Source organism: Panthera onca, chromosome B3 (assembly GCF_046562875.1).
Source record: "Panthera onca isolate mPanOnc1 chromosome B3, mPanOnc1 haplotype 2, whole genome shotgun sequence".
Classification (NCBI taxonomy): Eukaryota; Metazoa; Chordata; class Mammalia; order Carnivora; family Felidae; genus Panthera; species Panthera onca.
The window spans coordinates 39,723,946-39,737,642 of record NC_138344.1 but is presented as its reverse complement, the minus strand read 5'-3'; the positions used below and the strand labels follow the sequence as shown (position 1 = coordinate 39,737,642).

The window sequence follows — 13,697 nt, the reverse complement described above, 5'->3', positions numbered from 1 at the left end:
CTGGGATGGGGCTGTTGGGCTTGCACCAGCTTCCCCCCTTACTGCACGAGGAGAGGGAACAGGCAGTAGAGAAGCGCCTTTCCAGGCATTCACATGGGCCTGGTTCCCCCCCGCCCCCCGCATTGGCCTCAGGACTGGACACCAGTGTCCATCTTCACTAATAATTGGGATGTGGCCCATATACAGGGCTTGTGTAGGCATCGGGAGCAGCCCTGGGAGCAGCCCCAGCAGCAGCCCCTTCATGCCATGTCCTCTGAGGGGGAGCTTTCCTGCTCACCCAGCCCCCCAGCTCACTTGTTCTCCACTTGTCCCCCAAAGTGGTCCTGAGACAGTTTTAAAACATGTCCATAACTTTGACTCTACTCCCTAAGTCTCCTCCCCTGGAACATGGCCAGGCTTAGTGACTTGATTCTAATGAGTAGAACATGGCAGAAGTGACACCACGTGACATCCAGGGTTAGATTTGAAATGATGATGTAATTTCTGCCTGGCTCTCTCTAGTTGCTTATCCTTGGATCCCAGCCACCATGCTGTGAGGAAGCCCAGGCCACATGGAGAGGCCACATGCGGGTGTTGGGGCCGACAGCCAGCATCAGCCACCAGACATGAGAGCCAGCGGGCCTTCAGATAATTCCAGCCCCAGGCTTCAAGCTGCCACTGCTGATGTCCCCACAACTGTCCCTGCTGAGCCCTGCCCAAACTGCAAAGGTATGAATAAAATAAATGTTAGATTAAGCCATTAAGTTGTGTGGTGGCTTGTTATAGAGCATTAGACAATTGGAGCAGGTTGTAAGTCCTAGCTGCTACTGTTTTCTGCCCAAAGATAGTGTGTGGTGGGGGGAGGATGGGGACGGGTGTTTTCAGCCTGAGGCTGTGGGACTATTTGAGATCAGGACTCAGATTCCAGCCAGGCCCCTCCGGCTTTGACGCCTAGTTCTGTGAATCTTCCTAATTGGAACTCTGCTTCCCTTTACCTTAGCCTGGTTTGGCCTTGTTATACAGGCCCTGCCTATATTTGCATGTAATTTGTATGTAATTTGCATACATCTACATGGGTCGTATTAGGTGGTTTCTAAATGTTTCTGGATGTCTCCCGAGGGAAGGTACTGGTATCTTGGACTCTTGGAGGGGAAAGGGACACTGGAGGTTCACCTGTTCTACTCTTACCCCCTGCAGGAGGTTCACCTGGTCTACTCTCACCCCCTGCAGGAGGTTCACCTGGTCTACTCTCGCCCCCTGCAGGATCTGCTTGAACAGATGACAAACCCACCATCTTCTCAGGCAGCCCTTGGACGGCTGGTTGTGTTGAAGAATTCCTGTGTTGCAAAGTTCCATGTAAAGAAAGGTGAGGTATTGCGTCTCTATTTGGGCTTAGATCTTTTCTCTGAGAAAATCAGGGCAAATCAACCACTTCCCCTGGAGACTCAGAACAGGTGCTGTGGTGGTCTCAGGCTTCTCTTTCTTGGTTCAGCATCCACAACACCATTTCTGGTCTGACCGTGGGCAGAAGTGCCAGGCCAGGGGCTTTCAAATGAAATCTCATGAAAAGTACAACATGTAAGACATAAAAGTGGAGCTGCTCTGGCTGAGTGTGGGCAGGGAGAGTGGAATCCCCCCGCAGAGAGGTTTGCCCCCCGACCTCTAGCCACAGCTGGAGAAGCCCAGCTTGCAAACCACTAGGCTGGTTTGCTCCTCCCAAAAGGTGCCTCTGGGTACAGATCCCAGCCCTCTAGACCTGCGGAACTTCCCAGGTTGAGCCTTGACTCTCCATTTCTGCAGTAGAGGCAACACGGACATTCTAAGCAGTTGCACTGTTGCCTTCTACTAAGCTTAAGGTCCTCTGAGATCTCCAGATTTTTGTCCGTACAACCACCTTGAAGCCAAATCTCTCTTGGCCTACCCCAAGCTTTGGCAGCTCCGGACACCTGGCTTCAGGAGCCTGGACTGAGGAGCGGACAGGGAGTAATGGAGAGGGCTGGCCACGAGTTCTGGTTGTGTGACCTGGAAAGAATCAGCCAGATGCCATTCTTCAACTTTGGAGTGGAGACGAAAATGGTCCTTTCTGGTAGACAGTGCATGAAAAGTACCTGGTTCAGTACTGGTGAGCTGTCACTAGGGCCAAGGGGCTAGTCTCAGACTCCTCACTGCCAGCTGAGGAGGTACAGAGCAGTGGTCAGAATACAGACTGTGGAATCAAGTGGCCTGGTCTGGATACAAACTCTGATCCTGCCGTAACTGGCTGAGATTTTAGACATTTCCTTCATCTGTCTTATCCTTTCTCCATTTCATCATCTGTAAAATGAGGGGACAATAACTAGACTACCGCTTGGGAAGGTCCTGAGGACCCAGGGAAGCTTCCTACGTGTGGAGAGAGCCCAGCGTGCATGGTGCCTGTAAGTGGTACACAGGGGGCTGTTGTTATCCTGGGCTTTGACTTGGGAGAGTCGGCCTGGCCCACCCCTGGCTGCCCTAATCCCTGTACTCCCACCCTCCCCAGGACCTGACACAGCCACCACCAAACTCGAGGTTCACTTTGGCAACAGGACTTTTATTCAGTCAGAATGAGTAGAGTGTGACAAAACTCAGGTCAAGTCAGGCCAGCGGGCTTCCCATCCCTCTCCTACCCCAGACCGCTCTTCCCACGGGAGAGGGGGTTCCAGGATGAAGGGGGGTGCAGAGAGGCCAATGCAGGGACAGAATGGGAGTTTTGAGGGGCCGTCGGCACAGGCCCAGCATTTGGGAGAAGGGGCAGGCTGCCCTTTCCCGAGTCCACGTGGACATGACTCCAGTCTCCTAGGAAAACACCACAAATTCTACCTTCTTCAGCTAGTTAACTAAACTTTAGGGTTTGGGGGTCAGGGACTTTATGGTCTAAAGTTTTACTTCTATTTAAAAAAATGAATTAACCAAAAATAGGTATTTGTTTCCTTGTTTTTTTTTTCTCCTACTTTAAGTATATTGAAAAACAACACAACAGAAAGGAAAAACAAGAAGTCACAAGAACATAAATCTTTAAACACACCTTGTATAAAAATATCTTCCAGCCACATCTGCTGACAGTGGTCGTTCCACTGTTCGGGGGTTGGGTCAAACAGGCCATGTCCCATGGGATAGAGCGCTGGGCATCTGTGCCAGGGAAATCTCCCTGTCCGACATGCTCACACACCTGTCACACGCCCAGTCCGCTCCAGGGTCTCCGTGTCTCTGGGCAGAATAGGAGGCAGGCCGCATGGTGACATCCCCCCGCCCCCACTCAGGCCGAGAGAGGGTCGTGGGGATCCAAGTTGAGGATCAGTTGGCTTGAGGGGTAGGAACGGGAGTGGACAGACGGACAAGGAGGAGCAACGGCAGCATGCTGGGAGGTGGCTGGTTTGGAGCAATTTATACTTTAAGGAACAAATTTTCCTCTCATTTTTGGCTTTTTTTTTTTTTCATATTTTCTTTGACCAATTCCATTTTTATTTCTGTAGTTCCTGAGAGGCCTGCCCTTGATGACTTAGCCTCCTCTCTGGGGGAGCAATAGAAGGGCTGCGGGCAGGAGGAGGGTCCAGTGATACAACCAGGCCCGGAGAGCCAGCGAGCCTTGAGGTAGATGTTTTCTTTCACACCTGGAAATGGGGAAGTGCTTTTTTTTTTTTTTCTTTTTCTTTTTTTTTTTTTTAAACTCTTGACAACAATATGGGAAGGGAGAGGGGGGTGCCCCTACAGGGGCTTGAGGTAGGAGTGCATTTGGGGCTCTGTTTGGGGATGGGGGCTGAGGCCACGGCCCAACTCCCCCAAGAACATTCATTCCGGCTGAGGTAGGTGCTGAGAGCCAAACAGCAAAAATCCATCCTGAGAAAACAAGGTCAGTGGAGGGTGACAGTGTCAGGGGCCCAGCCACAGCAGGGGCGTATTTTTGGAGTCTAATTCACCTTCCCCTCTCTTTTCTTTTTTTTTTTTTAAAGGAAAACATTAGTTCAGTTCCAAGTCATGTGGGTACCAGGCAGAGGTGAGGGGGGACATTAGTCCAAGGGAGGGGCTCCTGAAGGAACCCCTCCAGGTTCTAGGGAGGGAGGTCCCTGCTGAGGCTACTTTAGGTCTTGACAACCTGAGGGGCAGTCAGGACAGAAATGCTGGGAAGCCCCCATCCGAGTCCCACATGACAGGAGAAATCTTGCCTTTGACCTGAGAATGGGGGGTTGCCCCCTCCGGAGCCTGCCAGACACTGGCTACTGGCCTGAGTGAGCTGGCTGGGCAGCTGGTGCTGTGGAGGCCCGAGTAGCCTGTCCTTCACTGAGGAACCCGGGGCCTCCGTCCTGGGGTGGCAGGGCAGCTGCAGGGCCTGCGAAGGGGGACTTGGCTTCTGATGTCATCTCCTCCAGAAGGCTGAATTCCTCAAGTGGCAGCATGGAGAACTGGGTCTCCTCACACAGGGCAGGGTCCCCAGGATCCTGCTGAGGAAAGGGCCAGTCACACTGGCATCAGCATGAGGGCCAGAGCCCATGAGTCCCCAGCCAGAGGGTCAGGCTCTGGACCCAATCCCACTTGGGACTTAGGGTCTCTAGACCACTCTGCCTGATTCAGATGCTCAAACAGAAGCACCAGCCATGAGTTTTGTGCCTGGAGCTTGGTGAAGGCTGATGACCGAGGTGAAGGGAGGGCAGGTTTGGGAAGCTGTCAGAGCCTGAAGCAGAGGCTTGCTCGAGGTGGGGGCACTCACCACGGGTCTGGGGTCCGGCTGCCCCGCTGCCCCAGCTGGGGGGAACAGCTGTTCCAGTTCTTTCATGTCCACGCGCTTCTTGTCTCGGCCCCGCTCTCCCCGTCCTGCCCCATTCAGTGCCAGGATGCTAGGATCCCTTGGGCTCCGGGGGCCCTGAGGAGGGGAGAGCTGGTTTTCTACATCCTTACACAAGAGGACCCTAAGGGGGTGAGCCAAGAGTTAGGGGGAGGGCTGTGTGGTGGGGGGGGGGGATGGGGCAAAAACACAAGGATGGACACAGTGAGCCCCCAACTCTGCTTTCCAGTATAGCAGCACCTTCTCCAGGCCATCCCTGCCCCTCCTGCCCAGGACCCACCTGCCCCTTTGACCGAACAGGAGGAAGAGGACACAGAAGATGATGCAGGTGACCCCGATGTGGATGCCAATGACGATGCCTGTGGTGGACGTTTGGTTGGTGGGTTCCTCCTTCCGGCAGTCACATGGTGGGCTCAGGGCTAGGGGCAGGTGATGGTTGGGAGTTGTGGCTCTCTTGGCCTGAAGTACCTGGGACACGTAGCCTCTGGGGCTCCTCCTCCCTCAGCCACAGCTACCTCCATGTCTACATAGTCTTTGCCTATAGGACCCCAGCCTACTTTTTCGGTTCTCTTTACTAGTTACTGAGTACTAACTTTGTGCGAGATACTGGGAATAACACTTTACAAGGACCATTTCATCCTCACCACGGCTTTATAAAGTAGGTATTATTATCTGTTTTATAGAGAACAAAACTGGGGCTCAGAGAGGTTAAGTAACTTGCCTAAGGTCACACAGTTAGAATATCACTCCATTGAACTTCAAACCCCAATCCAAGCCTATGTTCTCAAGGGCCACATGCACTGTTACACTCTCCTACCGTCCCTGTATCCCTGTCCCCCTCCTCACTCAACACCTGGCCTCCCTTCCTGAGCACCAGTCTTTAGCCCCACAACCCCTCCCCAACGCCTACCTGTCCTCTCAGATGCTCCTCTCAAAGATACGAAGCGGACTGTGGCATTGCCCTCCCCATGCTGGTTGTAGGCCAGCAGCTTCACCTCGTACACCGTGGTGGGGTCTGAGGGAAAGGCAGCGCTGTGCTGAGTGACCTCAGCCCCCACAGGCAGCTCTGTCACAGCAGGGAAACACAGGGAACCCCTGCGCCCCACCTCCTGGCACCAGGCACCGCACCCCTGCCCAGCTCCCCACGCGTGGTCTGTGTCTGCCTCACCGAGTTGGCTGAGGTTGTAGGAGGAGACTGTTGCAGGCAGCAGGACAGGGCCGGTGAAGGAGGCCCTGCTTGCTGGGCGGTAAAACAGCTTGAAGCCTCCCTCATGCTGGGCCAGCCGGGGCCAGGGCTCCCACAGCAGCTGCAGGGAGGAGCCGCCCAGGACCCGCACGGACAACGGGGGTGGGGCAGGTGCTGCAGGCAGAGACCAAGATGTGAGGGGGGTTGCCACCTTCCACCGTGACCCATACCCTCACGAGTCTGGCAGCTCTCTGGCCTCTGCCCCCCAGGCCTCCACTTGCTCAAAGATACCTTTACATGAGTTGGAAAAGGACGCCCCTTTCTCCAAGTAGACCCAGCCCCCACTCAGCCTCAGGGCCAGGCGCCCAGTGTAGTGCACAACCTGAACAAGCGTGTGTGGTGTTTTGCTCTAATACCTGGACCTCACCTTCACCCAGGGTGCTGGCCAGCACGGGGGCAGAGGCTGAGCTGGCCCCCCTTGGGGTATAGGCCTTGATGTAGAAGCTGTAGGCAGTGGAGGGTTCAAGGTCGCTCACTAGGTGCTGAAAGGTGTTCTTGCTGACTGCCTCCTGGTACTCCAGCTCCGGAGGGTCTGGGGAGGTGAAGGGTAGGGAGGGGCAATGTAAGGGGCATGAGACAGTCTTACCAGCACTGGTGAAATGAGGGCATTCGGTGTGCAGGGGGTACAGTGGAGGGAAGGTGTTTGGTCAGGACATGCAGTATTGAAAGGGATGAAAAACAGTGAATAAAAAGAAGGGGCTGCAGAGCCCTCACCCACCAGCAGCCTTCCTGATGTGCAGGACATAGCCGATAATCTCCTTGGTGTTGACCAGGGGCTCATTCCAGGACACACGGACCTCAGTGGGTGACAGAGAGACTGCCTGCACATTGAGGGGGGGGCCAGGCAGCCCCTCAGCCCATAACACGGTCAGCCTGGCGCTGGCCTGTGAGGAGCCAGCACTGTTCTCAGCCACACACTGGTAGATGGCCTCATCCTCAGGGCCGATTCCAGAAATTGTCAGGGTGCTGCAGGGGGAGGGAGAGCCTCAGATCCCCTCTCCCTGGCAGAGTACCCCTAAAAGTTGGCCAAATTACCCCACGGGAGAGGTGGAGGAACTGAGCCTCTCCAGAAGACACATGACTTGTCTTGAGATCTTGCCACAAGCCAGTGGCAGACCAGGACTCAAACCCAAGTCTCCAGATTTAATTTAGTGCTCTTTCCTGGCACGAGGGGCACAGCCTGCTCTGGCCATTCATCCAGGCCCCCTTTCCCACATCCTCCCCCATTCTCACCCCGGCACACACCACACACATGCCTGTTGTTATTCTTGAGCCTGACGTGGCCTCCTGGCCCCAGCACCTGTCCATTCTTCAACCATGTGACATGAGGGGGCGGCTCACCCTGGGCTTGGCAGGTGAACATGGCTGTGGTCCCAGCTGGCCTGGAGATGGACTGGGGGTGCTGGACAAACTCAGCTGGGGCTGGGGACACAGAGGAGCACAAGGAGCCGTGAGGGGTAGGTGTAGGGAGACAAGACAGCTGTGAGTGAAGGGATGGGGTGCGGATGGGGACAGGGTAGCCTCAGGAAACACGGGTCTACCTCCTTGGGGAGAATCTTCCAGATGGGGCCCACCCTTCACCCTGGCCCAGGCTCCAGGAGATGATGGCAGGCCCCACCTCACCAGCCCCAGAGAGGCAGACCCAGGAGAGGACTCCATTTTAATGACTATTTAAAAGACTGACATTTGTATCCGAAAGCAATCAAGCTGAGCTCCCTGTTCAGGAAATTGTTAAATAAATAAATGTGCTAATAGGTTTGGCTGCACCTCCAAGGCGGTAATGACGGGGAGATGGATGAGCCCTCCGAACTAGCTCCCCTCACCCCTACATTCAATTCCGCCCTCCTCCAATCCCAGTTCTCCAGCTTCCATTAACACCCGAGAAATGAAATGCTCCATCACTTTCATTTGGACAGATTAACGGCACATGGAATGCTAAACAAACAGGCATTTAAGGTCCTAATTCCTCTATCTCCCACCCCTTCCCCAGCTCTCTGGGAGGGAGCCACCGCCGAAAACCCCTGAGAATGGGATCTCAGCCCAGTTCATGGGGACAGTTGAGCCCCAGGACAGGGGAATGGACAGAAGGACCTGATCAGCTTCAGAGGCTAACACCCGCCCCCTCCCCACACACCCTGCGCATGGAGACCAGCTGTGTGTGTGCATGTGGCTGGGTGTGAGTGTGAGAATGACAAACACCTGAGAGTGTGCAAGCAGGTGTGAGCTTGCAGGTGCCACATGTGTGTGAAAACAGCACGTGGGAGGGGGGACACGTGTGAAGAACATGGGGTTGGGGGAATCAGTGGAGATTATAAAATGGAGGTGGGGGGGTGGAGGGATGGCAGGGACAGCCAGTGGGACCCACAGGGGGTCGATAACCAAGAATGCCTTCCCATTCTTGTGAATGCAAGGTGGGAGCTGCCTTTTGGCCTGGCCTGGAGGCCTGGGGAGGAGCAGGAGCCACGGTTAAGGTTAGTACAGGGCCCCGAGCGTGTGCCAGGGATGTTGATGAAGGGAGGAAGGAATGGGGCAGGAGGAGGGTGATGTGGGGCCGGGGAGGTCCGTACCTTGCACCACCAGCCGGCCTTGTGCTGTTCTCCTCACCCGGGTGCCTGGCCTGTTGGCTGCACAGACATAGACGCCGGAGTGCTGGACGGTTACATCTGAGATGATAAGATTGCCAGTGCCCAGCACCTGGATGCCCTCCACCCCAATGGGGCGGCCATCTGAGAAGGGGAAGCAGGAGTGAGGAAGGGTCAGGGAGGTAAGTGTGGAAGAGGGGGAAGTGAGGAATGGTCCAGATTGTTGGACATTCCACCAGTCTTCCAGGGAACCTCCATCTTTTTACTTTTTAATGTTTTTTATTTGGGGGGAGGAGGAGAGAGAAAGCAGGGGAGGGGCAGAGAGAGGAGGAGACAGAGGATCCGAAGTGGGTTCTGTGCTGACAGCAGAGTCCGAATGTGGGGCTCGAACTCATGAACCAGAGCCTAAGTCAGATGCTTAACCAAATGAGCCATCAAGGTGCCCCCAAGGAACCTCAATCTTTGACCTCTGCACCTTCTCTCCCAAGCATCACAGTATTGTGGAAAAAGCAGGAGCAGCACTGAAAACTCTTGCCTAGCAGCAGAGACCTGGGCCCTAATTCTAGCATTTTTACTGATTCACTGGTGACCCTTAAGTCCCTTCTCAGGAAAGTAGGGGGTTTGGATTAGGTGGGTGGTTTCCCAGCCTGGTTTGTCTCTCCTGAAAAAAATTCCATGCTCAAATTTTCATTCTACTCGTGGACTGTCACATTGCCCTTTAATATAAAGCCTCTGAGAAGTCCCACAGCAAAGAGACCTGGTTAAATCTGTTTCCCGAACTTGTGAGAGGTTAGACCACCAAGCCATTATTTCCTCCCTGCAGATCATGCTTTGGGAAATGTTGGACCAGATGGTCCTTGCAGTGCCTATGGGCTCCTCCTAATGGTGAGGCCACTCTTTCCAGCCTCTCCCAGGGACTGGGCCCTTCCCCCCGCCCCCCCCTCGCCCTCACCCCAGGATCAGATTAGCACAGTCAGAATGCAAGGAGACAGCTCCCCATTCAGTCCCTGAAGTGGTGAAATCTACTCCATTATCCTGCCTGCTGCCCCCTCCTTCCCCAATCACTCAGCTGCTACAATGTGGCACAGTCTCCTTGTGAATGCGACCCCACCCCATCCCCTCCAGACTCTCCTTCCCCTAGTGACCTTTCCACTCAGACAATGTGGGCCCATCTGCACCCTTTCATTTCTCTCCTTCAGCTGCCTAGGGATTTAGGCTGGGGATTTAGGGGGCCAGGCTAGAGACTGGGGGGCCCAGAGACAGGGTGTGACAACTGGCTGAGACTTGGAGGGGTTTGGAGTTGCACCACTGGGGAATATAGCCGGGGTATAGAAGGCAGGGACACACAGGAGGGAAAAGAACCTGGGGAAAGAACGCTGCTGAGGGGTTCTGGAGAGCCTGATGCCACTGAGAGAGGAGCCTGGAGGCGGGAACAGCGCAGGACTGCTGGGGACTGGATGAGGTAACCCAGGGAGCTAAGCCATCCTCGCAGGGGGAGGGAGAATGTGGTGGGCAGGCCACCCTCCCCAGTCCTGCCAAGGAGAGGGAAACTTAGCCCCTCCGCAAGGCCCCAGAGAGCACAGACCCCCATGGAGAACAAACAGGATTCAAAGTCCCCCCCCCCCCCACAGCTGGGTGATGAGACCGCCCTCCCAGAGGGTGGGATAGGGTGGGAGAGGCTGGGGCTATAGGATGAGGCTCACCCAGGCGGCTCCAGGACACAATGGGGCGCGGGTTGCCCGTGGCGACACACTCAAGCACCGCAGTCTGGTGCACTGTCAGGGTGAGGTTCTCAGGCCCCACGAGTATCATTGGCTCCTTGTAGGCCCCGGAGCCTGAGCCTGGGAGGAAGATGCCATGTTTCTTCACTTCAGCTGTGACCCTTCCCACCTCATCCCACCCACAACCCAGGACATGGGGAATGGGCAACAAGATCCAGCCCAGAAGCCAGGTCCTGTGGGCAGAGAGAAGATGCCAGGGGCCCCAGGGCATGGCACACATCCACCCCTCCTCACCCAGCCCGGCCAGGCCCTCTGGCAATGGGAGAGCTTAACCCAGCCCGGGTTAAGCAGAGGATGGGCTTCCCCTGGTAGAGCTGAGCCAGAGAGCAGGCCTCATTCCTTCCGAACCTTCACCACCAGGAACACAGAGCTTTGTGCTTAGCAGGTGCTCTACATACACCTGGCTGATAAGTCTCCAGGGGTCAGTTGAAGAGGGACTGACTGGAGAGTGAGGATAAGTCAGGAGGCAGTTGGGGGCAGAACTAGGCAGAGCAAAAGAGCCTCACCTGACACGGTGAGCCTGGCCCCGTGGCTGACCCGGACACTGGCAATGTTCGAGGCTACGCAGTGGAAGACACCACTGTCCTCAGCCCGAAGTCCTGTGATCTGCAGGACCCCCTTGGGCAGCAGTGTGTACCTGTTGGAGCAAAGGGCACAGTCAACCACCAGCACAACCACCATCACCATCGTCGGCCACATGGACACTGACATCACGGCCCAGTCTGCAGGTGCTGTCCCGAGATCAACACTGTCATCATCGTCATCACACACACAAGCTGGGACTCGGGCAGGTGGATGCACCACAATTCTAGCCCTGACGACAGTCACACGCAGTCTTTAAAAATCCACCGAGCATCAAATCTGGGCCCTGCCAGCCACGTGGATACTTAATCTCCACACAGCACCAGCCCAGAGGCTGCATGAGGTCCCTCAGAGCCCAGACACTGGGCCTACCTCCCCGTCTTCCCTCCAGCTTTCCCTCGTGTGGCTCACCTCTCATTGTCCGTGTCAATGGGGACTCTGTTCTTCTCCCACGTGATTAGGGGTTTGGGCAGCCCGTGGATTTGGCACTGGAAGCGGGCCACACCGCCCTCCTCTCCCACGGTGGCCTGAGGATGCACGTGGAAGTCGGACATGGCTGGGGAAACACAGGGATGTGTGTATGGAAGAGGCATATGGCCAAGGTGCGAGGGGAAAGAGTGTTGGTGTGTGGGTCATAGTCCTATTTCCTGGAGCCCTGGAACTCACTGCCGAGGGTCATGGAGTTTTCCTGGAGCTGGTAGACGCAGGGCAACAGCGTGGGGGACACCTCGTCACTTACCCTGCCTCCTACCCTGGGAAGCATCTCCCTGTACAGGGCGGCATAGGGCTGGAACACTCTGAGAAAGGTCTGGACAAATTCTTGGATGCCAGACCTCAAACAAGGCGATCTCGGGATGACGATCCACAAAGGCCAGTTAGAGAAAGCCCTGTTCCCAAGTCCCACTCCCCACTTTTTCAGCTGCTTCCAGATTTATTTTTATAAACCCCCTCTAAGGTATCCAAGGCTGGAGGATTATGCTGCATGGTTTACGGACCAGGAACCTGAGGCTAGAGAGGGGAAACAGTCCAGTGTCACCCAGCAGAGACACCAGTCATTAAACCCCATTTTATGACCACGCCCAGCAGCCTCTTTTGCCTTTCCTCATCATCCCTGTCTCCAGTTCTTCTGCAGTCTCTCGATGCACCCCGAGAGAGTGGTATATCCATCCAAGGTGACAAGCTTCACAGAAGACTGTCAGACCTACAATCTACATTTCAATGTGTCATAAATATTCAGGGACACCCCCTCCCCACCTTTTGGGGATCTGAACTGCTTGAACTCTGGTCTGCAGAGCCCAGGGCAGAGGGGCTGTGGTGCACCCCACACCCCATTTCAGGCTAGTTAAGTGTGTCTACCCACCCTCACTCCCACCCAGCCCCAACCCCACGCTGTAAACCCAGGGAAGGCACCCCTCCCACGTGGGTTCCCAGCTTCAGCACCAGGGCTGCGATTTCATTAAAATCCACTTTGCTTCAAGTGCGGGAAGGCGGCTCACCATCTGTCCAGGCAGGCAGCCCCTCCCCTCCGGCACTCCATCAACTGGGACAGTCATCCCCTCCCAGAAGGAGCCCTCCCCCCACAGCAGGTTGGGCGCTGGAGCTTGTCCTGGCTCCTGCCCCTGGCTCCCTGGTGTGGGTGGGCACACCCCATCTCGGGCCCCCTCAATCCACCGGCTTGTTCAGGACTCCAGGGCAGCCCCAGAAGGCTGAGCCTTTGTACCCTTCTTCCCAGAGTCTCTGGGGGCTGACTCTTTTGTGGCACGGTCTCCATCTCATTTGCATGTGGTTCATTAAATATAAACATGCATAAAAATCCCCCGCCCTGCCTCCTCCTCTTTCAGGGCCTCCTGGGAGTGCAGCTGATGGGTGTGAGCAGCTCCTTGCACATGTGTGCAGAGCTGTCTTCTCTGGGAGGATGTGGCTGTGTCCATGGATGTGGGCTGAGTGTCTATGGCTGGATTTGAATGGGAATTTGTATCTCTCAGCTCCTGTGGCTAGTGTGTGATTCTGGTACTGTGCAGATAATCTCATGTATTCCCACGAAGGTAGAAGTCTTATAAAGGAGGCCCTCAGAGCAGGAGGTGGGGGCAAGTATCCCAGCTGGTGTCCCCATCAGGCTTGGTGAGAGGATCCCCAGAGGGTCAGCCTGCCCTCTCTCAGGCCAAAGGCTATGTTTGGCCAAGGACCTGCAGGTCAGCCCAGGAGTGCGTAGGAGGGGGCCAAGTCACTGCTGGATCCCCTCTGCTGCCTGCAGACCTCAACCTCCAGGAGGGCAGGGCTGGATGCAGGCCTAGGGAGTGGAGGGGGCACCTATGCTCCTGGATTTGCTGTCTGTGCGCCCTGGGCTCTGCCCATTCAGGAGCTGGGGCGCTACCTTCCCCCTCCTCACTCCAGCTGGAGAAGAGCTTGCAGCCCCCCAGGGACCTGGGGCGGGGACTAATGGCTCTGCTGACTACAGATGCCTCCTCATTAAGGAGTCCAATCCTTTTGTGTTTCTAGCCCCCAGCCTGGGCTCCCCGGGGGAGCCTCGACTGAGGGGCTGGCCTGAGAGTACAAGGGGAAGGACTGCTGCTTCTCGGGGCGCTAGACATGGAGCAAGTCTGGCCTCTACCATCTTGCCCCCTCCTCCTCCCCTCAAAACTATACAAGGACAACAGCATGGGTTGAATGTGTACTAGAGAGGAATGCTCAAGTAGGAAGCAGTCAGAGGTAAGAAGCCAGCCCAATAC

The 13,697-nt window shown here is 55.6% G+C and overlaps 1 protein-coding gene and 1 long non-coding RNA gene across 5 annotated transcripts in view; one reads left to right on the top strand and one right to left on the bottom strand.

Moving 5' to 3' along the window:
- The window catches only part of LOC132668990 (uncharacterized), a 37,362-nt gene extending 32,266 nt beyond the window's left edge, over positions 1–5,096 (top strand). For 3 of the 4 annotated variants that reach the window (XR_009605921.2, XR_013556326.1, XR_013556325.1), the window contains 4 exons: positions 502–708; positions 1,243–1,345; positions 3,471–3,588; positions 5,007–5,096. This is a non-coding gene — a long non-coding RNA (uncharacterized LOC132668990). Of the gene's footprint in view, positions 1–501; positions 709–1,242; positions 1,346–3,470; positions 3,661–5,006 lie in introns of those variants that run through there. The other variant, XR_013556324.1, reaches the window with a different exon arrangement.
- IGDCC3 (immunoglobulin superfamily DCC subclass member 3) overlaps positions 3,401–13,697 on the bottom strand; it is a 41,436-nt gene continuing 31,139 nt past the window's right edge. The window contains exons 3-14 of the mRNA XM_060618251.2: positions 11,380–11,524; positions 10,893–11,023; positions 10,309–10,446; positions 8,591–8,749; positions 7,280–7,445; positions 6,742–6,989; positions 6,391–6,555; positions 5,946–6,137; positions 5,688–5,792; positions 5,058–5,196; positions 4,703–4,901; positions 3,401–4,436 (exon numbers count right to left, since the gene is read on the bottom strand). Coding sequence (XP_060474234.2) covers positions 4,212–4,436; positions 4,703–4,901; positions 5,058–5,196; positions 5,688–5,792; positions 5,946–6,137; positions 6,391–6,555; positions 6,742–6,989; positions 7,280–7,445; positions 8,591–8,749; positions 10,309–10,446; positions 10,893–11,023; positions 11,380–11,524 — 2,012 coding nt within the window. The 3' untranslated portion in view covers positions 3,401–4,211. The remainder of the gene's footprint in view (positions 4,437–4,702; positions 4,902–5,057; positions 5,197–5,687; positions 5,793–5,945; positions 6,138–6,390; positions 6,556–6,741; positions 6,990–7,279; positions 7,446–8,590; positions 8,750–10,308; positions 10,447–10,892; positions 11,024–11,379; positions 11,525–13,697) is intronic.